The following is a 25194-nucleotide window of genomic DNA, read 5'->3' on the forward strand; positions in this document are numbered from 1 at the left end:
TACAGCATTCAATACATTTGTATCAACCTTTTGCAGTGATTTGCTGACAACATTAATTCTTTGAAGTAAATGGTTCCACAAAGGAGTAAAAACAGCAATATCATACTTTTCAAAATTTTCTGCTAAGGATTTTGCTTCAGTTTTCGCACATGGTTTTTCAGAATTTGATGTACTGATGTCTAATAAGATTTTCTTGATAACATCATAGCTCATTTTCAAAGCCAAAACAGCATCTGCACGAGCAGACCACCTGGTGTCACAAATTCTTTTGACTGTCAAATGTTTTTCATTTGCCTGCTCCAAGCGTGATGGTAGCATACTCCACCAATGTGTGGAAACTGGAAAAAAAGCCGTATGTGTTTTGAACAAAGTAAAAAAAAATGTGTAGCTCCCTCACAAGATTCGGCTGCAGATTAAATTTAAAGAATGGCTGGAACATGGTATGAATAAAGCAGAGGGATTTTCATTGTTCAGTCTCAGCTGTAGACCTGAATATTTTCCCGCCATATTTGCGGCATAATCAAACCTCTGCTCACAACAATTTTTGATGTCCAAACCTAAATTTGCAATGATTTCCAAAACAGTTGTCTCTAGATGTGCAGAAGTGTGGGATTTTAGCAGGACAAAACAAAGAAATCACTCTACGACTTCACCATTGCTAGTCACATATCTTAAAATGAGTGTTAACTGATCTACATGACTCACATCTGGTGTTGAATTGACTATTATGGAATAGTACTTGGCATCCTTTACTTCATCAGTGAATTGGTTTGTCAGCTGCTCTGCCATTATAGCAGGGGTTCCCAAACTTGGTTCGTGGCTTGTTAAGGGTAAGCCCCTGGTGGGCTGCAAGACGTTTTGTTTACCTGAGCGTCTGCAGGTACGGCCACTCGCAGCTCCCAGTGGCCGCAGTTCACCATTTCTGCAAAACTGTGGGAAGTGGCTCGGGCTGGGGAGCTGTGGGAGGTGGCTTGGGCTGGGCCACCGCTTCCTGCAGCTCCCATTGGCTGAGAGCTGCGAGCGGCCGTACTTGCAGATGCTCAGGTAAACAAAGCATCTTGCGGCCCACCAGGGGCTGACCCTGAACAAGCCGCGAATCAAGTTTGGGAACCCCTGCATTATACTGATGAATTCATTGTAGGTTTGGTGTGTTAAAAAGTTGGTCTTCCCTGAGCCACAATACTGATAATTTTTCAAATGTTCATTGAGAAAATTGTCAAATTCACTAAGATATTCAAGACAGGTTAAAAAATTATCTTTTCAATTTGACAATGATGACTTATCATGTCCTCTTAGAGATATTCCCAAAGAAGACAGCACTTTGACCGCGGCAACAACATGTCTCAGCACTTTCCGCCAATAAGAACACTCCTTTTCAAACTGAGCCGATAACACAGAATCAGTTCTTTCAGATACTTTACACCTTTGAATGAATTTACACATAGCATTAATATGAGCGTTGGAAGTTTCATGATCAGCAATATGTCTTGCAATGTTTCTCCAATTAGAGTGCCCGTCAACAAATGTTTGTTTTCCTTTACTATGGTCAGGGAATAATTTGTAAATGTAACAGGAGACTACCTTGGTGGTTTCCGAAAAAATCAACCAATTTTTCATTTCTGTCATCCCATTTTTCTTCATCCTCAGAAAATGGGACTCATGAAGATATCTAAATTGCTTTTGTCCTCCAACCTCATACTCTTTTCTCAAATTTTCCATATTACCGACATTTTTCGGTTTATTTACTAAAAAAAATTCTATCATATCCAATGAAACAGATTTTGGCCATAATGCAATGTCTTCAGAGTAGGTTTCTTCTCTTACTTTGACAAAATTACCAATATTTTGTAGTTCCAGTGACACTTCAGAATCCACTTGTTCAACTTTTGCAGTCGTTGTGGTATCCCCACAACTCAGCAAGTGATCAGATAATTCAGATGTTTCTTCGCCCACACTTTTTGATGAATGTCCACTATTCAATACTTCAAGCTCTTTAAAATAAGATGAGTCTTTTTGCTTATCTTTGTCTTCTTGCCTCACCTTCATTTTTTCGCGTTTTTGACTGACAGACTCAGTGTCACTTCATTATTGCTAAAAAACTGACCTTGATTTTAGGTAGATTAAAAATATCTGAAAGAGCAGGGGCATAGCCATGGGGGGAGGCCTGGAAGGCCGTGGACCACCCAATTAGGTTTAACGACAATGGTGCTGGAATGTTTTTAATAGTGGGGTGCTGAAAGCCAGCCCCTGTCCTGCCCAGGCATGGGTCCAGACTGTGGCGTGGGTCACAGGGCAGCAGCCAGGTCCATAGGCACAGGAACTAGGGGTGCGGGAAGGGCTGCTGACAGAATTTCCAGGCCTCTGGGTGAGGTGGGGGGGCCATCTCTGACCCCCCAGAAAGGGCAGGACCTCAGGCGGAAGGGGTGGGGCTGGGGGCCCAGCGCGTGAGTAGAGCCGCCATGGAGCTGGAGAAGGAAACAGGAGAGGAGACACCAAGATCTCCATGGCCACCGAGGACAGCTTCGGGCACCCCAGTGGCCCCGCACTGGTTGGCCCAGAGAAGCGGGCAGAAAACCCACCTTAAGGTGAGAGGGGGGCATGGTTCCATTGGCAGCCACCTGAGCACTCTGCTGCCTCTGCATGCTCATCTCTGCTCACCTCCCCTGGTCGGCCCCCCCTGCCTGTGGGCTCTGTGCCAGTTCTGGCGGCCAGCCCCATCCCACAGCTCCGCCCCGGTGGGCTGTGCCCAGCTGCCGCTCACCAGGCAGCAGTGAGCAGCGCGAATGTGGGCCAGAGGACTCAGGTGAAGCAGGAGGCAGCCATGCAGCCGGAGAGAAGTGGCAGTTTCCCCTTCAAAGCGCCGCTTCTCTCGGGGCAGCTGCGCGGCCACCCTGTGCTCCTCCTGCATCCTCTGGCCCATATTCGCAGCGCTCACCGCCACCCGTACCTCCCATCTGCTCCCCTAAGGCTGCAGGTGAGCCTCCCTCCCTGCTCTCCTGCCCCCTCACAGCTTCTGCCCCCACAGTCCTCCCTCCGCGGAGTGGGCTGCCTGAGTGCCCAGCCCTGGGGCCCCCTGCCATTGCCGGGCCCCGTGCCAGGGCACGGTATATTTTGCAGTAAATCTGCCCCTGATTAGACCAACTTCTGTTGGTGAGAGAGACAAGCTTTTGAGCTATACAGTGTAGCTTATCTTTTTCACCAACAGAAGTTGGTCTAATAAAAGATATTACCTCACCCACCTTGTCTCACTTACATTAAACTGTCAGTTTTAAGCTAAACTAAACCTGGTCATCAAAACAGCCAGGAGATGGCCTTCAGACAAGATTTATAATTCATATGGTTTCTATCATGTGCACACTTGCTACTGCCATTTAAGTACTTTATTTAGGTACAGAAGATTTAAGTTTATTAAATATATTAGCAACTGTGGAACTTTAAAGGATTCTGTTTAGTAGATTTTGAAGTATTATGAAGCTCTCATTCTTTGACCGGGAATTTTATTTTTCTTGGGGCTGGCAGGTAACAAAACAGACTTCATTATAATATTGTTTGTATAATATCTTCCAAGTTGCAAAAAGAAGTGTAATAGAACAGTGTCTTACAGAAGTTAAATGATGCTGACAGGATGAAAATGCTGCACTTGTAAAATGTTATGCTAACATTTTGTCCTTAAACTAGATTCACTGAATGGAAAAGAAATATTTTGATATGAAAACACAGCACACTTCCTGTGTCCTGACATACAATATATAAGACCTTTTTCAGGGAGTGCATGTCAATATTGAAATAGCAGCATTGTAGCTATCTACAATTGGATTCAGAAAAAAGAAACTTCATCTTAATTTTTCCCTTTATAGTGATTCTGTCACTCATATTGTGGCAGAGAACAATTCTTGTGCTGAAGTTCTGGAATGGCTGAGAGGACACAAGGTGAGGGACAGTTCAAGGTTCGAACTCCTTGATATCTCTTGGTTCACGGCTTGCATGGAAGCTGGAAAACCAGTGGATTCAGAGAAAAAACATCGACTCATCGTAAGTCAGATATTTCAATGTGAATAAAGGTTGTTTGACAATAAGCTTAAAAGTCAGGCTAATCAGGCAACTCTCACTTCGCTTCAGTGTAAACTTTCTGTTGTAGAGCATTTGCATTGAAATACATGTATGTTTTTATTTTAAATGCTTGCTTGGTGGAAAATTCATATTGTTTTCATAAATTAAAAGGAAAATCCTTTTAGAGATAGTCATAGTTACCATGATCTGGTGTATTAGTACTGAAATAATACTGTTCATCATTCATATAAATTTGGTGCTGTCATAAATATAAAGGGAAGGGTAAACACCTTTAAATCCCTCCTGGCTAGAGGAAAAACCCTTTCACCTGGAAAGGGTTAAGAAGCTAAGATAACCTCGCTGGCACTGACCAAAATGACCAATGAGGAGATAAGATACTTTCAAAGCTGGGGTGGGGTGGGGTGGGGGGGACGACAACAAAGGGTTCTCTCTGTCTGTGTGCTGCTTTTGCCGGGACCAGAGCAGGAATGCAGGTCAGAACTCCTGTAAAGAGTTAATAAGCAATCTAGTTAGATATGCATTATATTCTGTTTTGTTTAAATGGCTGATAAAATAAGTTGTGCTGAATGGAATGTTTATTCCTATTTTTGTGTCTTTTTGTAACTTAAGGTTTAGCCTACAGGGATTCTCTATGTTTTGAATCTGATTACCCTGTAAGGTATTTACCACCCTGATTTTACATTTTTCTTTAATTAAAATTCTTCTTTTAAGAACCTGATTGCTTTTTCATTGTTCTTAAGATCCAAGGGTTTGGGTCTGTGTTCACCGATGCAAATTGGTGAGGATTTTTATCAAGCCTTCCCCAGGAAAGGGCGTGTAGGACTTGGGGGGATTTTGGGTGGAAAGACATTTCCAAGTGGGCTTTTTCGCTGCTATATTTGTTAGACACATGGTGGTGGCAGCAATAAAATCCAGGGACAAAAGGTAAAATAGTTTGTACCTTGAGGAAGTTTTAACCTAAGCTGGTAAAAATAAGTTTAGGGGGTTTCTCATGCAGGTCCCCACATCTGTACCCTAGAGTTCAGAGTGGGGAAGGAACTTTGACAGGTGCCATTAAAGGAAAAAATTACCTCACTCAGGAATTTACCTTTGCTATGGTATTTCCACAAATACTTAAAATAGTAAGTACCTCAGACAGCACGGTAAATGTAACTACGCTGAATTGTACATGCCCCATTTTAATAACTCTCACTGTCATATTTTGCATTTTCAAAACAATGTACAAACATTAAAACCTGTACTATTCAGAATTGATCTGTGTGCCCCTGAGAATCTATGAAAGGACTGGTGATGTAATCTGTGTGTAAAGGAGTAGTCACTGGAATTTAATATTATTACAGAGTTGGTACTAGTGAGGAAAAATATGGTAGGGAATACAGGAGTTGTTTTATTGTATTGTGTCACAGAAGGATCTGTACCGAAGAGGATACTAGACTATAATATTTTTTCCCTATTCTGCGAATAGTGCAGGACCCCTCACGTTGTGGATAGTGACATAGTAAACCGCTCTTGGTACTGCACTGTAGCTGATAAAGTAATACTGCAGTTGGGGTTTTAGTATTAAATGGTGTTATTCTGTAGCATCACTGCAGGCTGCACACTGTGGAGTGTGATGTACAGTGACAATATCCCTACAAGCTGTGTACTCTAGGTGGTGACTTAGTACCACTGGACGATTTACAGCAGTGATACTCAGACATCAGTGGTTCAGGAGCCAAATTAGCAATCAGCATTACCCAAAAGAGCCAGAGTAGTGTGAGTTCATTGTAGTACTATATATTCATATTCAAACAGTATGACAGAAGAAATATTTAGTTTGTGTTTGTGTACATATATATATTCTCACAGCAAAATGACTGACCAAGTATTATATCGAGTACAATTGGTTAATAATGTAGTAAAAACATATGTTTGTTGACAGAGGTAGGGGCCTGATCCAGACCCCTTTAAAATCAATGAGAAGATGTCTATTGACTTGCAAAGGGCTTGGATTAGGTAACTGTAGTACCACTGTAGAACTATATTGTGGAAGGTGATGGACAATAGGACCATTACAAGATTTGCAGTGTATAGCTTAGTGTTGTGTATAATATGTACAAATGAATCAGCAATGTCATTTTTTCTTTTTATTCCTCCTCTTCTTGATGATTAAAGTATGAAGAATGATCTACCTATTAAATACCCCTGAAATACTGTGGTTCCTGGGTCACTTTCCAGTGCCGGAAACCAAAACCTGATACGGAATCTAGTCTCTGAGATTTAAGATGGGAGAATGCCTGTTTAGTACGATTTTTAAAAATGAGTACACCAGATGGCACTATTGCTCTCAGGCTCAGAATAATGTTGTAACATGTATATATTTTCATTGCTCACTTTCTACTGGGCCTGCTGAAGGGATAATGCTCTAAATAAATTCATGCAGATCAGAAATAAAAACAAAATACCATATAATTATCACATTATGCAATCTCTCAGAGAGACAGGTCATGAAGGTTTGAATTCTGGATTACTTTCAAACTTAACTGACTGAAATTTTTCAAAAAAGCAAAACTAAACCGAACCTTTAAACTTTGTTGAGTATTTAACTGTGAGATGCAGACTTAAACCAAATGCCCTATTATTCACTTTCAATTTAATTTTGGCAATGTCTAAATTCCCACAGCTTAAAATTTTCAAGAAAATATGCTTATATAGGCTGATTATTTTAAGGGAGGGAGTTCAAATAAACCTTTGTAAAATTTACTCTTCACTAGGGTTTTCATTGATATCTGGATAAGAAATTAATCTGCATTAGTTTTCTTGCATGTACAGTAAGAGGTTCTATCTGGATTTCTGGAAGAGCTAGCCTTACTGAAAAAGCAAGTAATACTGAAGTATGATCATTATGTAACTGTGAGACCAATTCTGCAAGTGAGATCTTCCACTTATATCAGGTATAAATATTTCATACAAATAAATGCAGAGCCTAATAAGCACAGTACCACGTAGTTATAAATGTGTGTAATAGTTAACTTAAAATGTGCATGATTTAGATAGATCTTAAAGTAATAAATACTTTTGTACAATATAATATTTTAAATACAGGAAAGAAAAGAGAATGTAGAAGTTCAGCAAATTTAAAACAGTCTCATCATGACTGTGTTACCAGGAAAGGCTCTGTACAGTATTCCTTCTGCGTCAAGGAATGAGAGAGGCATGAAATCAAGGTTAATTGTTTATTAAAATACTAGGCCAAATTCATGTCTCATGTAATTGGAGTTACACCACGTACAAATCTGGCCCATGATAATAGTCTTTTTAAATGTAAAATGAAAGTGAATTTGAAAACTATAAGCACAGGCTGTATCATGAAGGGTTCTTTTCTAAAAAGAATGGATGGCAGTGGGTAAAGATTTTGTGTGAAATCCTGGTCCCACTAAAGTTAATGACAAAATTCCCATGCACTTCATAGCATCAAGATTTCCCCCTTCTGGTTTTATTGGTCTATTTCGGATGCTGGGGTTCCTCCAGGACTTTTGTTTTAATGCATTACTAAAAGGTAAAGTCCATGCCCATGCACAACAAGGGAAATAAAAACAGACTTACAGACCATTAGGTAATAAATTAATGAAAACCTCTTTAAAATACAGTTTTCTCTGGTTGTGAATACCTTATGAGGTACTCTGATACTGAAGTGACGGACACAATATAAAAACCAGAACTAAGCTGATAGGAGTTCTTAGCTATCCATACTGTAATAATTAGCCTTTGCGGCTGCCAGCTGCTGTTACATTTCCTAAGCTCTTTTCAGCTGTGGTGATTAAGCCTCATCTTTAAAGGAAAATCAAAATATTTCTTTGTTCTACAGACTACTTATTAGGCCTTCTGCCCCACCTACAGCAAAGGATCCCTCAATGCACCTAACCTGATCATCATATTTCAATCAGTTTTGTCGACAGTGACATCAGTGACATGGTCAGATAGCCTTCTCAGAGGTTTCAGAGTAGCAGCTGTGTTAGTCTGTATTCGCAAAAAGAAAAGGAGTACTAGTGGCACCTTAGAGACTAACTAATTTATTTGAGCATAAGCTTTCGTGAGCTACAGCTCACTTCATCGGATGCATTCAGTGGAAAATACAGTGAGGAGATTTATATATACACAGAACATGAAAACACCCATTTTTTCATGTTCTGTGTGTATATAAATCTCCTCACTGTATTTTCCACTGAATGCATCCGATGAAGTGAGCTGTAGCTCACAAAAGCTTATGCTCAAATAAATTAGTTAGTCTCTAAGGTGCCACTAGTACTCCTTTTCTTTTCTCAGAGGTTGTAATGCAATGGGGGTCCTCAATTGTTGGGATGCAGTGATGTTTCCTGGCTAATGTCAATAAAATATATAAGACAATGAGGAAGCTTTAAAGAGAAAGGGGATAATAAGGGGAAAAAAAGATTGTCATGAGCCATAGGGAACAGAATGGAAGAAATATTTCATGTGGTGCTGATAGGTAGCATCCCCCAGAAACAAAATGAAAACAGAAAACTAGCCTGATGAGCCCATCCCCATCTTCTCCTCTTCTCCCCACTCATACAGTTCTGGAAGTGAGCAGAGCTTGCTAGTATGAGTTTTCCATCTTCTTGATCTATGCAGCTGGAACCACGTAACTAATACAAATGTGTCAGGTTGCCCTTGCTGCTGAACAAATTGGCCTGCAACAGGGTCAATAATATCCATAACTGCTGCTTATTTTGGAGGGGAATTTAGTCCTTAGTTGGCAAGGGGTTAGGTTTCAGCACTTATTTGCAGTAATTAAATTTGAAAGATTTAGCTTGGACTGTGGCAGACATTGTGGTGTACTGCAGCCTGTAAAGATAGAAAGTAGTAAAGTGGTCATAAAGGGGTTAACTGGGTTACACAGATTATTATGGGCTGGAGCCATGCTCCACTCCTCCTTTACTTCCTGTTTAGTTAATGTCTGTTATCACCCACTCTGTTGCTATGTTGTTGAATAAAGCAGCAGATTCCTGGGCTGCCGTCCTCTGCAGAGTGTCTTATGCACTGAGCAGTCCCCTTTACAAAAGAAAGATACTAGCATACCCTCAAAAATAACACTAAAGTATCCGTGGTTAAGCTAAGCCACACTGGTCATGAACAAAACATGGACACTATTCACAAATCAGGGTAAAGTTAGAGAGAGATTTAACCCTTAAGAAGCTCCCATACCCTTTACAGCACACCATAAATTGCATCTTTACCCATCATTTTTACTCGTGGTGAGGGCTCTTATGTGTCCCCTTTTTGAGCCAAATTGTAAGATCTCTAACCTGGCACTAAATTTGCAAAAATGAGGTAAAAGCTGTTTTGTTGCTGTTTTGAATAATAAACATGTTGAATCTTAGGAGGTCAGCCAGAGGAAGTGGGGGATTTTCAAAATCACCATTGGGATTTGGATGCCCTTATCTCATTAAAATGATTGAGTATCTAAATCTCTTGGGTGGATCTGGAAAATTTCAGCCATATTATCCATATTATATGCAGTACCCAGGCACTGGTGCAGTAACTGACTGCAAAGTATCTAGACTCCAGATAACCCAAGATTTGAAGATAGAAAGTGAAGGGAGTGATGGAAGGCATCCAAGTAAGTATGGTCACTCCTCAGTTTAAATGCATAGATCACTAGAGCTTGTGGCTATCTTCACCTGAAAGTGACTGAAATAAAAACATTCATGGATAATACGTAAAAAGTGCTCTTTTATTAAATCAGTGAACCAGTTACATTCATTTTATCAATACGTTCATAGATAAGCCAGTTGTGGTTTATCTATGAATATATTCCCCATTGCAGTGCACTCTCACCACTTTTTTAGTGCAGCGTGCCTTGTGTTCGCACAATACATTGTGTTTAAAAAACATTAAATCTTGTTCATTCTGTCTTTAATATTATACTTCTCTTTGTTCCTCTCATATATGTCTCTTTCTGTCTGCATTGATTAAAAAAATTAAAATAGAGCAAAGTAGGCTTTTCCAAGGTTAGCCATGAACCTAGGACTCTCTTACCAATTGCAGTGAGACTAAGATATTCTTTGGCTCATGAAGCACTGAAAATATCATTGTAAAAGGAATGACAATAAGCTTCTCTGTTCAGAATACTGCCATCTTAATGGTTCACTTCTTCTATATGCACTCACGTTTGGCTCAATTTATCTCACATTCAGAAAAAGAGATGGAAAATGAGAGCAGCATTAATTTTCACCTATTTTGGGGAAAATCTGGAGACTCGATTTGGGCTTATCCCATTAGATATTTTATATTTCTAGCATTAAAGAATCAGGAGTTTGGTATTTATACTTCTTGTGACAAAGTTCCTTCTCTACCTTGGTGGGTCTTGTGCTTATTGGTGGGTTTGCTCACCTTAGAACTTCATGGCAACCCTTAATTTGGCTGTTTTCATGAACCCACATCCAGGTCAACTCCTCCTGTGTCTGACCAGGAGTTGGGAGGTTTTGGGGGGAACCAGGCCCACCCTCTACTCCGGGTTCCTGCCCAGGGCCCTGTGGAATGCAGCTGTCTAGAGTGCCTCCTGGAACAGCTGTGTGACAGCTACAACTCCCTGGACTACTTCCCCATGGCCTCCTCCAACACCTTCTTTATCCTCACCACAGGACCTTCCTCCTGGTGTCTGATAATGCTTGTACTCCTTAGTCCTCCAACAGTATGCGTTATCACTCTCAGCTCCTAGCGTCTCTTGCTCCCAGCTCCTTACACACGCACCACAAACTGAAGTGAGCTCCTTTTTAAACCCAGGTGCCCTGATTAGCCTGCCTTAATTGATTCTAGCAGCTTCTTGATTGGCTGCAGGTGTTCTAATCAGCCTGCCTGCCTTAATTGTTTCCAGAAAGTTTCTGATTGTTCTGGAACCTTCCCTGTTAGGAAACGGAACGTCTTTTGCTTGCTCCTCAGCTATCTGCTTTCTATTCTTTCCTAAAGCCCCCTGGCCCGGATTTTTCTTACTTTTTGCACCTGCCTTAGTCCCCCCCCCGACCGGGCCAGACGCTTTTTTGTTTTTTCTTTTCATTTTTTGTGTTTTTTTCCGTCTACGTCCTTCGCCAGCCACCCCCCCCACGTCTGCTTTCGGGCGCAGCTATTTGCCTCAGCTGAGCCCCCGGAGGAGGGGGGGGAAGATTGCCGATTTTGCTGTCCGGAGGGAGGAGTGGAAACCCCCAGACCCAGCCGTTTTGCCAGCAGCTCGGACCTTCTAACATTCTTAACATACCGGAGGACTTGGAACACAGCCAACACGGCCGGAGACGGAGATTTCATCGGACAGAAGAAATAATATAAATCATCGTGACGGAGGCCGTAAGATTGAGTAACTTTCTGAATTATACTCTCGTGGGGGGGAGTTTGACTGTGATTACTTGCGTTTGTGGCGGCACAGGGGGTGTGGCGTGGAGACCCCCACCCCCGATCCATCGGTGCCCCTACCCCCCCATCGTTATTACAACTGTCACGGCCCCCCCGCAGTCTGTCTTTGCTGGCAATCTGCCATCTCCCTTCGGATCCAGCTGTTTGCTTTGAACTTTGCCTTCCGGACCGGACCTAACAACCGACCAACCGAGACTCTTTGGACAAACGTGTGTGGGTCTGCACCCCCCCCCCCCGGATTGCTTATCCTACAATTTGCCCCTTTTACTGGACCCCGATTTTGTTCCCTCCTTCCTCCCAGCCCCCCTCCCTCGGCATTTTTTCCCTTCCCGTCCGCAGCCAGCGGAGGGAGGGGCTATTCTGCCTTCTCCCCTCCCCCCTTCTCCTTCCGGTGTCTCCCTGTCTCTCCCTGCTCACAATGGCGGGGAACGAGAGGGGCGAGACTGCTTTATTAAAATTAGTTGTCCCTTCCCCACCACCACCCCTGCCCAACCCCCAAGGTCCCCCCCCTACTACTATTGTTAAGGTACTTGCCACCCCCCCTGCTGGGGCACCGGTAGCAGGAGGCACCAGGGTGATTGCTGCTGCTGCTGCTGCACCCACCACCCCCCCAGATTCTAGGAAACCCCCCCCAGTTCGCAAGAAGGGCCAGGGCGGGTGGAAGGGAAAGGGCCCCGCTAAAACCACTGAGCCCTCCATGGCAGGGGCTGCCCCCACCGCTGCGGCCTCGTCATCAACCGTGGCGCCCCTCCCAGCGTTTCCCTCCACCAGCTCTGCGATTGTCCCTCCCCCGGCCCCCAGGACGTATGCCCGGGCGGCAGCGGGCTCCCCGCTGCCTGCCGCCTCGTCATCTCGCCCCCCCCCTGCCTCTGCCACCATCACCAGCGGCCGAGGCCCTTTCCCCGCCTTGACCAGGAAGCACGGCGTCCGTTGCCTCCTGGTGCCCGCCTCGCCCCACGTGGAGACATACGTGCAGGCGTTGGCGAAGGTGGTAGGACCCACGGCTATTGTGGCGGCCTCCAAGATGTATGGGAAGGTCGTTTTCTTCTTAGCCTCGGAGGATGCCGCCCAGGAGGCGGTGGAGAGGGGCCTGACGGTAGGGGGGGTGTTTGTCCCCCTAGAACCGTTAGAAGACCTGGGCGTTCGCCTCGTCCTTACCTCCGTTCCTCCCTTCTTACCCAATGCTGCCCTGTTACCCGCTCTTTCCACCCTGGGGAAACTTGTTTCTGTCATCAGCCCTCTCCCGTTGGGCTGCAAGGACCCCACCCTCCGTCACATTTTTTCGTTCCGCCGGCAAGTGCAGCTTCTACCATCGGCAGGGGCGCGTGACGGAGAGGCGCTTGAGGGGTCCTTTCTAGTCCCCTACGAGGGAGCCCGCTATCGGGTCTTTTATTCTACCGGAGAGGCCCGGTGCTACCTCTGCCGCTCAGCGGGGCATGTCCGCAGAGACTGCCCTTTGGCTCGGGGGGGAGGGGCACCCGAAACCCCCGAGACCCGGCAGGACATCGGCCCCGTTGCTGCCGACGCCCCTGGCTGCCCAGTACCGGAAACCAACCCTCCTCCTACTCGACCCATCGCTGCTCCCGTCCGGGCCCAAGAGATATCTTCCCTACAATGCCCGGGCGAGCAAGGGGTTTCCACCCTTGCTAGTACCAACCCAATAGAGCCCATGGAGGAGGGTGTGGCAAGGATATTATCGGGTATAAGAGAGGGCCCTCCCCAAGGAGAAGCCCCCGCCCCTTATGTTGCCCCACCGCTACCTCCCCGAACCCCTAAACCATCGCCTCCGCCCCCCGACACGACCCCTGCTAACCAACCCCCAGATGATGCTATGGAGGGCTGGACCCTAGTCCAGGGGAAGCGAGGCAAGCGGAAGGCTCGAGCTCCGCTGCATCCACCCGACGCGGAAGCCCCCCGGAAGACCAGGAAAGGAGGCACTGCTATCGAGCCTCCCGCCACGGCCGCGAGCGAGATCCATCCGCCGGTGTCGGGAGGGGAAGACGGACTGGCATTGGAGGGCAGAATCCCCCCTCCACGGGAAACCCTCCCCTCCGAGACTTCTGAGGGAACCCCTTCTGCCTGGACGCTACCCGAACCCCCCGCAGACCCCGAGGCGGCCGTTGAGGCGGGCCCTAGAGGAGAGGCCTCCGGGGTGGCAGGAGTTGGCCTCTCCTCCGTGTATGCGGAGATTGAGGCCCTAGATTTGACCCCGGTCACCCAGGGAGGGGATGATTTGCTGCCGGCTGGCCTCGAGCTGGGCAGCCTTACCCCAGCCTCCCTTTCCCCATGCTCCCTCCCCCTTTTTGCCTTTCCGGGTGAGCACCCTGCAGAAGGCGGTCCACCACCTGATGCCGTGACCGCTAAAACCACCATGGAGCCAGCACCTAGCATTCTTGGGAGCCCCTCCCCTTCCCCCTTAACCCTTGACTCTGCTCAGGAGGCACTTTCCTTTAACTGCTCGCCTCCTGCACCCCAGAGCCTTACCCCTGCCCCTGCCCCCACCCCTGCCCCTGCCCAAGGTCCCTCCTCCTGCAATGTTAATGCCGCCCCTGGGGTTATTTCCTTTCCGCCTTTTGCAGACTCCCCCCAGGGAGCAGTCTTTGCACTTTCTAGTCGCGACCCGTTAGGAGTGGCAATTTTTCCCCTGCCATCCCCCTCCACCCCAAGGCGTGAAATGAATTTAATAACCCCAGCCTGTCAGACGCCCCGTCGGTGGTCCGCACCCTGTCTACCTGCCTTAGCGGACCACGAGGCTGTATTAAGAGGCCCATCAGGGAATACCTTGGGAATTGTAACCCCACCCCCCCATGAGCTGCGGCATGCGCTACGGAAGTTCCTAGAGCACTCCCGTGGCGCCCGCGATAGGGCACAGCTGGCTCTTCGGCTATGGGGGGACTTTGATCAACTCCTCCAGGCCACAAAGGCCCTTATAAAGGAGGGCAGGGGGCAAGGAAAGCGCGGTGCTGCGGCCTACGAGCGAGCCCGCAGCTTCCGCAGCGATCTACTCACCTACGGGATGGGTCATGGGTTGCTGTGCAACCCGCCGGGGGCCCTGAACCCCCCCGCCAATACGAGACCCCCACCCCCCCAGCCCTCCGTATGACGCCTCTTATTATTGCGACCCTGAATACCAGGGGCTGTAGGATGGCTCTCCGCAGGTCCCAGGTGCTCTCTTACCTTCGGGAGGGGAGGTACTCTGTAGTTTTCCTGCAGGAGACCCATACAGACCCGGCCGCCGAGGACAGGTGGCGGCTGGAGTGGGGGGACGGGGTATACTTTAGCCACTTTGCGACCTGGCAGGCTGGAGTGGCAGCCCTATTCTCCCCCAACCTACGGCCTGAGGTGCTAGGGGTCAATGAGGCCGTGCCGGGCCACGTGCTGCACCTTCGAGTCCATATGGAGGGGCTTGTGGTTAATTTTGTTAACATCTATGCCCCGCAAATGAGCTCCAGGCGGCCACAATTTTATCAGCAGGTGTCCGACTTTCTCGGCACCCTGGATTCGCACGAGTGCCTGGTCCTGGGAGGGGACTTTAACACCACCCTCGAGGAACGGGACCGCTCAGGGGCCGAACCGAGTCCGGCCGCTGCGAATATTCTCCAAGGGATAGTTGACCATCATTCCCTAGTGGACATCTGGCGTGACCATCACCCAGATGACACCTCCACGTTTACCTTTGTCCGGGTGGAGGCCCATCGGTCACACCACTCTCGGTTGGACCGTATTTACTTATCCCATTTCCATCTTTCACAGGCCCACTCCTCCGCCATTCGGCCGGCCCCATTCTCCGATCATCATTTAGTCGCTGTAACGGTTTCCCTCCGTGCAGAGAGACCGGGGCCGGCCTATTGGCACTTTAATAACAGCCTGTTGGAGGACGAGAGCTTTGTGATGTCCTTCCGGGAGTTTTGGTTGGCCTGGCGAGAGCAGTGGCGTGCCTTTCCCTCGGTGCGGCGATGGTGGGATCTCGGGAAGGTGCGCGCCAAGCTCTTCTGCCGTGACTACACTCGGGGCACCAGCCGACGGCGAAATGCGGCGATAGAGCAGCTGGAACGGGAGGTCTTAGAGATGGAGAGGCACCTGGCCGCCGATCCCGAGGACCCGTCCCTCTGCGGAGCGTGCCGGGAGAAGCGGGAGGAGCTCCGGGCCCTTGAGGACCACCGGGCCCGAGGTGCCTTCGTTCGATCCCGCATCCGCCTCCTTCGGGAGATGGACCGCGGCTCCCGCTTCTTCTATGCCCTGGAGAAAACGAGGGGGGCCAAGAAACACGTCACCTGCCTTCTTGCGGAAGACGGCACCCCCCTCACGGGTCCGGAGGAGATGTGTGGGAGGGCCCGTGACTTCTACACAAGCCTTTTCTCCCCGGACCCGACCGATCCTGACGCTTGCGAGGTGCTCTGGGAGGAACTCCCCACGGTCAGCGTGGGCGACCGAGACCGACTAGAGCTGCCTCTCACCCTGGCCGAGTTCTCGGAAGCCCTCCGTCGCATGCCCACCAATAAATCTCCGGGCATGGACGGGCTGACCGTGGAGTTTTACCGCGCGTTCTGGGACATTCTCGGCCCAGACCTAGTCACCGTCTGGGCTGAGTCCTTGCAGAGCGGGGTCCTCCCTCTGTCATGCAGGCGAGCGGTGCTCGCTTTGCTGCCGAAGAAGGGGGACCTCCGCGATTTACGAAATTGGCGTCCCGTCTCACTCCTTAGCACGGATTACAAAATCGTAGCGAAAGCAATCTCGCTGCGGCTAGGGTCCGTGATGGCGGACGTGGTCCACCCAGACCAGACCTATACTGTCCTGGGTCGCAGCATTTTTGACAACCTCTTTCTCGTCCGAGACCTTTTGGAACTCGGGCGGAGAGATGGTCTATCGTTCGCCCTCCTGTCTCTTGATCAGGAGAAGGCGTTCGATAGAGTAGACCATGGGTACCTCCTGAGCACTCTGCAGGCGTTTGGATTTGGACCTCAGTTTGTGAGTTTTCTCCGGGTGCTGTATGCCTCCGCGGAGTGTTTGGTTAGGCTCAACTGGACCCTGACTGAACCGGTCAGCTTCGGGCGAGGAGTGCGGCAGGGGTGCCCCCTCTCGGGCCAGTTGTATGCTCTGGCGATCGAGCCTTTCCTCTGTCTCCTCCGCAGGAGGATGACAGGGTTGGTGCTGCGGGAGCCGGAGCTGCGGCTGGTCCTGTCGGCGTACGCCGATGACGTACTTCTCGCGGTCCAGGACCCGGGCGACTTGGCGCGAGTGGAGGCATGCCAAGCCATCTATTCGGCAGCCTCCTCCGCCCGAGTCAACTGGGTCAAGAGCTCTGGCTTGGCGGTGGGGGACTGGCGGCAGGTGAGCTCCCTCCCACCCGCACTTCAGACCATCCGGTGGAGTGCGGGTCCACTGCTCTATCTTGGCGTTTACCTTTCCGCCACGCATCCTTCCCCGCCGGAGAACTGGCAAAATTTAGAGGGCGGGGTGATAGAGCGGATCCGGAGATGGACGAGGCTTCTTCGATGTCTCTCCCTCCGAGGGAGAGCACTGGTGCTTAACCAACTAGTCCTGTCCACGCTCTGGTACCGGCTCAACACCCTGGCCCCGGCCCCGGGTTTCCTGACCCATCTCCGGAGATTGATTCTAGAGTTCTTTTGGTCAGGAATGCACTGGGCCCCTGTTGGAGTTCTTCATCTACCCCTGAAGGAAGGAGGGCAGGGCCTGAAGTGTCTGTACACTCAGGTCCGCGTCTTCCGCCTCCAGGCCCTGCAGAGGCTCTTTTATAGTGCAAGTAGTTCGGCGTGGAGCATACTGGTGCACGCCTTCCTGCGCCGTTTCCAAGGGTTTCGATATGACCGGCAGCTCTTTTATCTTTCTCCGAGGGGTTTTCCGCGAGACCTCTCCGGGCTGCCGGTCTTCTACCAGGACCTCCTCCGGACCTGGAAATTGTTTCTAACAACCAGGTCCGTGGCGGCCACCGTGGGGGCAGATCTCCTCACGGAGCCCCTGCTACACAACCCCCAGCTCCGTGTGCAGGTGGCGGAGTCCCGCTCGGTGCGCCAGAGGTTGGTTCTGGCAGAAGTCACGAGGGTCGGAGACCTCCTGAACTACGGCCGGAGAGACTGGCTGGATCCCCTGATGCTCGCTCGGCGCATGGGGCTCTCCAGCCTTCGTACCCCCCGGCGCGTGCTTCAGGAGGTGAAGGCCGCCTTGACCCCCGCTGCTCGGGCTTATGTTAGCCGAGCCTTGTGCGAGGGCGCACCCCGCCCATCCCTTACCCCGGGCCCGCCGGACCTTTCCATCGGGCCCCCACCCCGTAGATCCCAACAAACCCCTCACCCTTTCACTGCAAGCCGGCTGCACGAACTGCAGCCGGTTAGCTTTCAAATTGCTCCACGGAAATACTTATATACACTTACGCTTCACACCCTTCACGCCCACACCCTGGTGTCCCGCCCCGATACAAAGTGGCGGGATCTCCTGCCACCTTTGGAGGGTGAGCAACCTCGGTGGGCCAGCCTGTATTCCACCCTGGTCCCAAGGCCCGTCGGGGACATCAGTTGGCGGCTCCTTCACGGAGCTGTGAGCACGGGCGTGTTTTTGACACGGTTTACCCCCATTCCGGACACTTGTCCTTTTTGTAATGTGAGGGAAACCCTGGCGCACGTGTATTTAGAGTGTGCCAGATTGCAGCCCCTTTTTCGGCTCCTCACAAATATTTTATTACGCTTCTGGCTTCATTTTCCCCCCCACCTTTTTATCTATACACTTCCCATTCGTGGCCCCACAAAGTCGCGGGATCTTCTGGTCAACCTCCTCCTAGCTTTGGCTAAAACAGCCATTTATAAAACCAGAGAGAGGAGGTTGGCCCATGAAGCGTCCTGCGATTGTGGGGCCGTTTTTCGATCCTCAGTACACTCACGTATCCGGGCGGAGTTCCTCTGGGCGGCGTCCACCGACTCCCTTGAAGCCTTCGAGGAGCGGTGGGCGCTGTCTGGGGTTCTCTGCTCGGTGACCCCGTCCGGTTCCCTCCGCCTGACCCTTTGACTGAGGGGCAGAGCAAGAGACGCCAGCCCCAGCCGTTGCCGCTGTGGATACCATCATTCCTGTCATCTAGGAGGGGTCTTATAATACATGGGTGTCTACCCCCCCCTCCCTAACCTGCTCACCCCGCAGCCGTGCCCATCTTACCGGGCACTCTCAGGAGGGGGAGGATCGGTGACACTGGGCGCGGCACTGGGTAACTTGAGGGGGTGGAAGACCACGAGTGTCGAGGAAGCCCCCCCGCTCTAGGCCACCAGGTAACTCAGGAGGGTGGAAGACCACGAGTGTCGAGGAAGCCCCCCGGCTCTGGGCCCAGGCTAGCCTGAACACTTCTCCCTCCTGAAAGCTGCTGTGTTATACCTTCTGATTGCGTTGTTTTGTTGCATAGTTGTTTTGTTTCCTTTGGTAATTCTGTAAGCGTTACCAATAAACTTTCTTTCTGTTTCAAAAAAAAAAAAAAAAACCTTCCCTGTTACCTTACCCAGGAAAAAGGGACCTGCTTAACCTGGGGCTAATATATCTGCCTTCTATTACTCTCCTGTAGCCATCTGGCCCAACCCTATCACAGTCTATAAAAGAGGAAAGGAAATGGAAACATGACTAAGAGGCTGGCATTTTTCCCGTACATGGAAGTAACAAGCACTGTAGCCAGGAAATTTATACAGAGAAACAGAGCTTTCGAAAGGTTTAAAACTCTTTTCTCACATGCACCCTAATGGAAAATATTTGTTGCTGTTCTGTAGCAGTTGCATAGATGATATGAGCTACTTGTCAAAACAACTAGGAGACCTACATACCAGGGTATTTTCAAATTCCTTTGGCCCTTATTTAATTGACCATAATCTGCATTTTATATGCAAAAGCGATCTAAAACTATGGAAGAGAAAGATTAATAGATACTTTTCACTCCTATTAGTAGCTGTTTCTATACAGTACAGTAAATTGGCTGGCAAGGCAAAATGTGTGGTTGGGGTTGGGGTGCTGCAGTGTAATTCTTGCTGGACAGAGATATCTGGATTTGTACCATAATCTGTACAAGCAATAATCTCCCATCTGTTCTCCACACTAAAAAGCAAAATAAATCCTGCTCTCATGTTTTGTTCACGATAGAAAGAGACAATTTCTTTAGTGTTCATGCTGGTACCTTAACGGGTCCTACACATCAGACTACGGTAATTATAGTTTGCATACTTATTTCTACTGTTTTCTGTCCCAAGTTTGTTCTGTTAATTATATAACCAGGTCTTGTTAATTAAAAACATAACCTTTGTGGATACTAATGTTGGGGAAAAAGCTCATATAATTTTCCAAAGGCAGGAACAGGATGTGTATGTGCCAGCTTACCCTTCTCTTGGACACACAGAAAGAGTTTCTGCTTTATTATTGCTCTCAGTATGTTCTCAGCCTACCTGCCTGATACCTGGATTCAATTCCACCACGGATTATTCTTCTCAGGACTCAGTTCTTGGATAGCTGCCTTTGCAGCCTAATGAAAATAATGCCTCACTGTATATTCCATTCAGTAACGTTCTTTTTGTTCACCACCTTCCCAGTGGCATTGTATTTCAGGCAGTACATTAGCTATAATCAATCATAGTGCTTATGATTTAAAATCAGTTTTAAAGTGTCATTCATGAAAGTATACAAGAGTGGCAGAGCAATGCTGCTGACCCTCACTGAAACCCTTTTCGTCTATTCACTAGAACAACCTTAGACAGACAGGCAATAACTTCCTTCCTTTCAAAATAGTCAGTAAATTCTCTTTTCCTTCAGCAGCATAAAAATGACCTTGAGTTTCTGAGAGTACCATTACATAACTGGATGAATTCTTATATTCTCCACTGGCTCATATCCAATGGCATCTTTTACATGAAATAATATATACATAATAGCTTATTTAGTGTTGTTGCAATTGTCCCTCCCCACACAGAGAAAGTGGTATAGAGAAAGTGGTCATCTTTCCATTGTTGAGGTGGAAGCAAGCTTCCCATTATAAGCCTGATTTTTTTGTCTTCCTCTCTGACTTCACCAATATTAAACCAGTTCAACTGGAGTATGTGGAATGACTATTTATGTTCTTTCAATTTTAACTATTCTAGTTTGGGAATCTTGCTTCACTAACAAAGGAAGCAATGCTGTTTAGGTCATGTCTACTGGTGTTAGCACCACAGTATAGACACTTCCTACATCGATTAAATGGGTTTTTCCATCCTTGTAGATAATCTACCTTCCTGAGTGGCAGTAGGTAGTCAAAGAATTCTTTCATCAACCTTGCTGGGTTGGGGAGTTAGGTTGGTGTAACTACAGTGCACAGGGGTGTGAATTTTTTTATACCCTTCAGCAACATAGCTAGGTCAATCTGAATTTTAAGCAAAGACCAAGGTCTTCATGTTTACACGGCATGGGTATATTCTATTCCAAATCTACTACTGACCTGCTGTGTAACCTTGTGAAAGTTGCTTAACTTCTCTCTGCCTCATTTTTCCTTTTGGAAACTAGGGATAATAATATTTACTTATTCTTGTTAATATTTCTATGGGAGTAGAGAGATCTATGCAGGTATTTCATACCTCACACTTCTGTTGGGGGTGAAAAAGTGGGGAAAAGTTTCATGGGATGTAGAGACGACCATCACATCTTTCCAGTTCAAGAATTGACTTTTGTGTAACGTATTTTGAGATCCTTGGACATAAATCATAGGTAAGTGTAAAGTAATAATAATAAAAATATATGTATGGCAGCACCTGGAATATAAGCAAATGAATATTAAAATGAAATTAACTATTTCACTATTCTGATTTCACTATTCTGTTGTTCTGGGAGCATATTTTTTGGTGTTCCAGACTATTTGACATTCAGTACTTTTTTTCCCCCTCTCTGTTCAGGTGCAACAAGCTTATCCTGCTACTTCAGACACACCTGAATCAGAAGCTTCATCATCTGTTGCAGGCAGAGTCTCCCAGTATGCATGTCAAAGGAGGACCACCTTAAATAACTGCAACAAAAAGTTCACGGTAATAGATTTTCCATGAAACCTACAGCTGAGGAGAGTAAACTAATATAGTTCTTGTGTCAATATCATCCACAATACAGTTGGCAAATCCAAAATGAAATGTTCAACATGAGAAGTGGAATTTTTATATATATATATATATATATATATAAAATTATGAACCTGACAAATCTAAAGTTAAATTGATCTTAAGAGTAGGGCTGTCAAGCAATTAAAAAAATTAATAGCATTTAAAAAAATTAATTGCGATTAATTTGCTGTTAAACAAAAATAGAATACCATTTATATAAATATTTGTCAAGTATCAGAGGGGTAGCTGTGTTAGTCTGTATCCACAAAAACAAGGAGTCCGGTGGCACCTTAAAGACTAACGGATTTTTTTGGGCATAAGCTTTCGTGGGTAGAACCCCCCACTACATCTGAAAAAGTGGGTTTTTTTTAACCCACGAAAGTTTATGCCCAGACTCCTCGTTATAAATATTTGTGGATGTTTTTCTACATGTTCAAATATATTTCAATTACAACACAAAATACAAAGTGTACAGTGCTCACTTTGTATTTATTTTTATTATAAATATTTGCACTGTAAAAATAAAAGAAATAGTATTTTTCAATTCACTTAATACAAGTACTGTAGTGCAATCTCTCTATCATGAAAGTTGAACTTACAAGTATAGTTGTGTACAAAAAATAACTGCATTCAAAAATAAAACAAACTATGTAAAACTTTCAAGCGGTGGTTCCCAAACTTGTTCTGCTGCTTGTGCAGGGAAAGTCCCTGGCAGGCCAGGCCAGTTTGTTTACCTACCGTGTCTGCAAGTTCAGCCGATTGCGGCTCCCAGTGGCCGCAGTTCGCTGCTCCAGGCCAATAGGAGCTGCTGGAAGTGGCGGCCAGTACATCCCTCGGCCTGCGCCGCTTGCAGCAGCTCCCATTGGCCTGGAGCTGTGAACCATGGCCACTGGGAGCCGCGATCGGCCGAACCTGTGGATGCGGCAGGTAAACAAACTGGCCTGGCCCGCGAGGAGCTTTCTTTGTACAAGTGGTGGAACAAGTTTGGTAATCACTGCTTTAAAGCCTACAAGTCCACTCAGTCCTACTTCTTGTTCAGCTAGTCGCTCAGACAAACAAGTTTGTTTACATTTGCAGGAGATAATGCTGCCCACTTTTTGTTCACAATATCACCTGAAAGTGAGAACAGGTGTTCGTCTGGCACTGTTGTAGCCAGCCTTGCAAGATATTTACATGCCAGATGCACTAAAGATTCATATGTCCCTTCATGATTCAACCACCCTTCCAGAGGAGATGCGCCCATGCTGATGATGGGTTCTGCTTGATAATGATCCAAAGCAGTGCAAACCAACACATGTTCATTTTTATCATCTGAGTCAGATGCCACCAGCAGAAGGTTAATTTTTTTTTTTTGGTGGTTTGGGTTCTGTAGTATCCACATTGGAGTGTTGCTCTTTTAAGACTTCTGAAAGCATGCTCCTCATCTCATCCCTCTCAGATTTTGGAAGGCAGTTCAGATTCTTAAACCTTGGGTCGAGTGTTGTAGCTATCTTTAACAATCTCACATTGGTACCTTAGAATCATAGAATCATAGAATATCAGGGTTGGAAGGGACCTCAGGAGGTCATCTAGTCCAACCCCCTGCTCAAAGCAGGACCAATCTCCAACAAAATCAAATAGGACCAGTCCCCAACTAAATCACAAACAAACCTTGTTTGTGTTTTGTCAAATCTGCAGTGAAAGTGTTTTTAAAATGAACAACATGCTGGATCATCATCTGAGACTGCTATAACATGAAATATATAGCAGAATTTGGGTAAAACAGAGAAGGAGACATAAAATTCTTCCCCGAGGAGTTCAGTCACAAATTTAATTAACACATTATTTTTTTTAATAAGCGTCATCAGCATGGAAGCATGTCTTTTGGAATGGTGGCCAGAGCATGAAGGGGCATATGAATGTTTAGCATATCTGTCATGTAAATACATTGCAATGTCAGCTACAAAAGTGCCATGCAAATTCCTGTTCTCACTTTCAAGTGACATTGTAAAAAAGAAGTGGGCAGCAGTATCTCCCCTAAACAAACTTGTTTCTCTTAGCGATCGCTGCACAAGAAGTGGGACTGAGTGGACTTGTAGGCTTTAAAGTTTTACATTTTTTTTGTTTTAAGTGCAGATATGTAACAACAAAAAATCTACATTTGTAAGTTCAAATTTCACTATAAAGAGTGAATACGATACTTGTATGAGGTGAATTGAAAAATACTATTTCTTTTATCATTTTTACGTTGCAAATATTTGTAATAAAAATATAACTTGAGCACTGTACACTTTGTATTCTGTGTTGTATTTGAAATCAGTATATTTGAAAATATAGAAAAACATCCAAAATATTTAATAAATTTCAATTAGTATTCTATTATTTAACAGTGTGATTAAAACTGCAATTAATCATGATTAACTCAAAAAATTAATTGCGATTAAAAAAATTAATGACGTGAGTTAACTGTGATTAATCGACAGCCCTACTTAAGTGTAATTATGTGTTTTAAGTGTTGCTATTGAAAAGTTAACTTGGTGGATCTTTAAATGGTGTATTAATAGTTTTCAACTGCTAATTTTAAACATATTACTTTCAATATACTGTTCTTATAATATGATCTTTTGACCTTTCATTACAATATCACATGATAGAATGAGGGCCCAGCTATACAATGAGTTGTTAGAACATTTTATCTAAAATGGATTGGTCTTGGCCAATGCAAGTGTAAAGATACAGTATAATTGTTGAATTTTTTCCATTATGCAATTCCATGCACTCGGGTTGTGAAGCTCTTATTTTAGTAATAATTTTAGATATGAATAATCATTCAAACATATCTTAATTTATTTAAGCATTTTAGGATAAAAAGAAAATCGTAATTACTTTCTAGTTAAATAGGCATCTCATAAACTGTCATATGCTGTACTTACCCTCTTAATATTACAGATCTGTACACCCTTCCCATGTACTTGATATATTTACATATGTGTAACTATAAAACACATCTCTAACTACAGTTCTATTTATTAATAGTAATACCTGACATGTACACTGTGTACATGTGTGTGTAAATATGTGTCTATATAATATATATAATTTTATTTATAAGATCCAGATTAAAAAATACATTAAAATGGAACTAAAATTGAGAATATATACTCATAATTTAAGAGTAAAAACACTATAGCGATGTTGTACTTAATCCAAAACCAAGTATTACAAACCCTGGAAAGTTGGAATTAATGTTGAATTTAAAAGAAATCTAAATATTTTCATTTCTGGAAATGCAGTTAAGATACCCTAACAACCTTATATCCTTCTTGTAGTTATGCTATGTAATAATCATGTGATTATGATTTGTGCATAATAGCGTTTGTGGTCCTAGATGAGATTAAACTGATTTTAAGAATACATTAGATTTAAAAATTTTTTTTTTCCTTTCATGGCATCATTACTATGCAGTGTTTGGATTAATGGTCTTTGTTGTTGTTCTTCATAACTGAAATATACTTCTTGAGCAGGAATTGATTAACAATATTTTGCCCTGGAGAATTTGAAAAAACCTGTCCTCTTTCAAAAAAGCTACCGTGTCCTATTTTGACCCACAGTGAAATTGAGGCTACATGCTACCCATAAG

At 45.8% G+C, this 25194-nt stretch overlaps 1 protein-coding gene across 1 annotated transcript in view; it reads left to right on the forward strand.

The window, feature by feature from the left end:
* Nucleotides 1-25194, forward strand: part of LOC140914912 (DNA nucleotidylexotransferase) — a 385127-nt gene that overhangs the window by 236007 nt on the left and 123926 nt on the right. Inside the window, exons 6-7 of the mRNA XM_073353929.1 lie at nucleotides 3858-4032; nucleotides 21378-21506. Coding sequence (XP_073210030.1) covers nucleotides 3858-4032; nucleotides 21378-21506 — 304 coding nt within the window. The remainder of the gene's footprint in view (nucleotides 1-3857; nucleotides 4033-21377; nucleotides 21507-25194) is intronic.

This window comes from Lepidochelys kempii, chromosome 7, assembly GCF_965140285.1.
Source record: "Lepidochelys kempii isolate rLepKem1 chromosome 7, rLepKem1.hap1, whole genome shotgun sequence".
Lineage (NCBI taxonomy): Eukaryota > Metazoa > Chordata > Testudines > Cheloniidae > Lepidochelys > Lepidochelys kempii.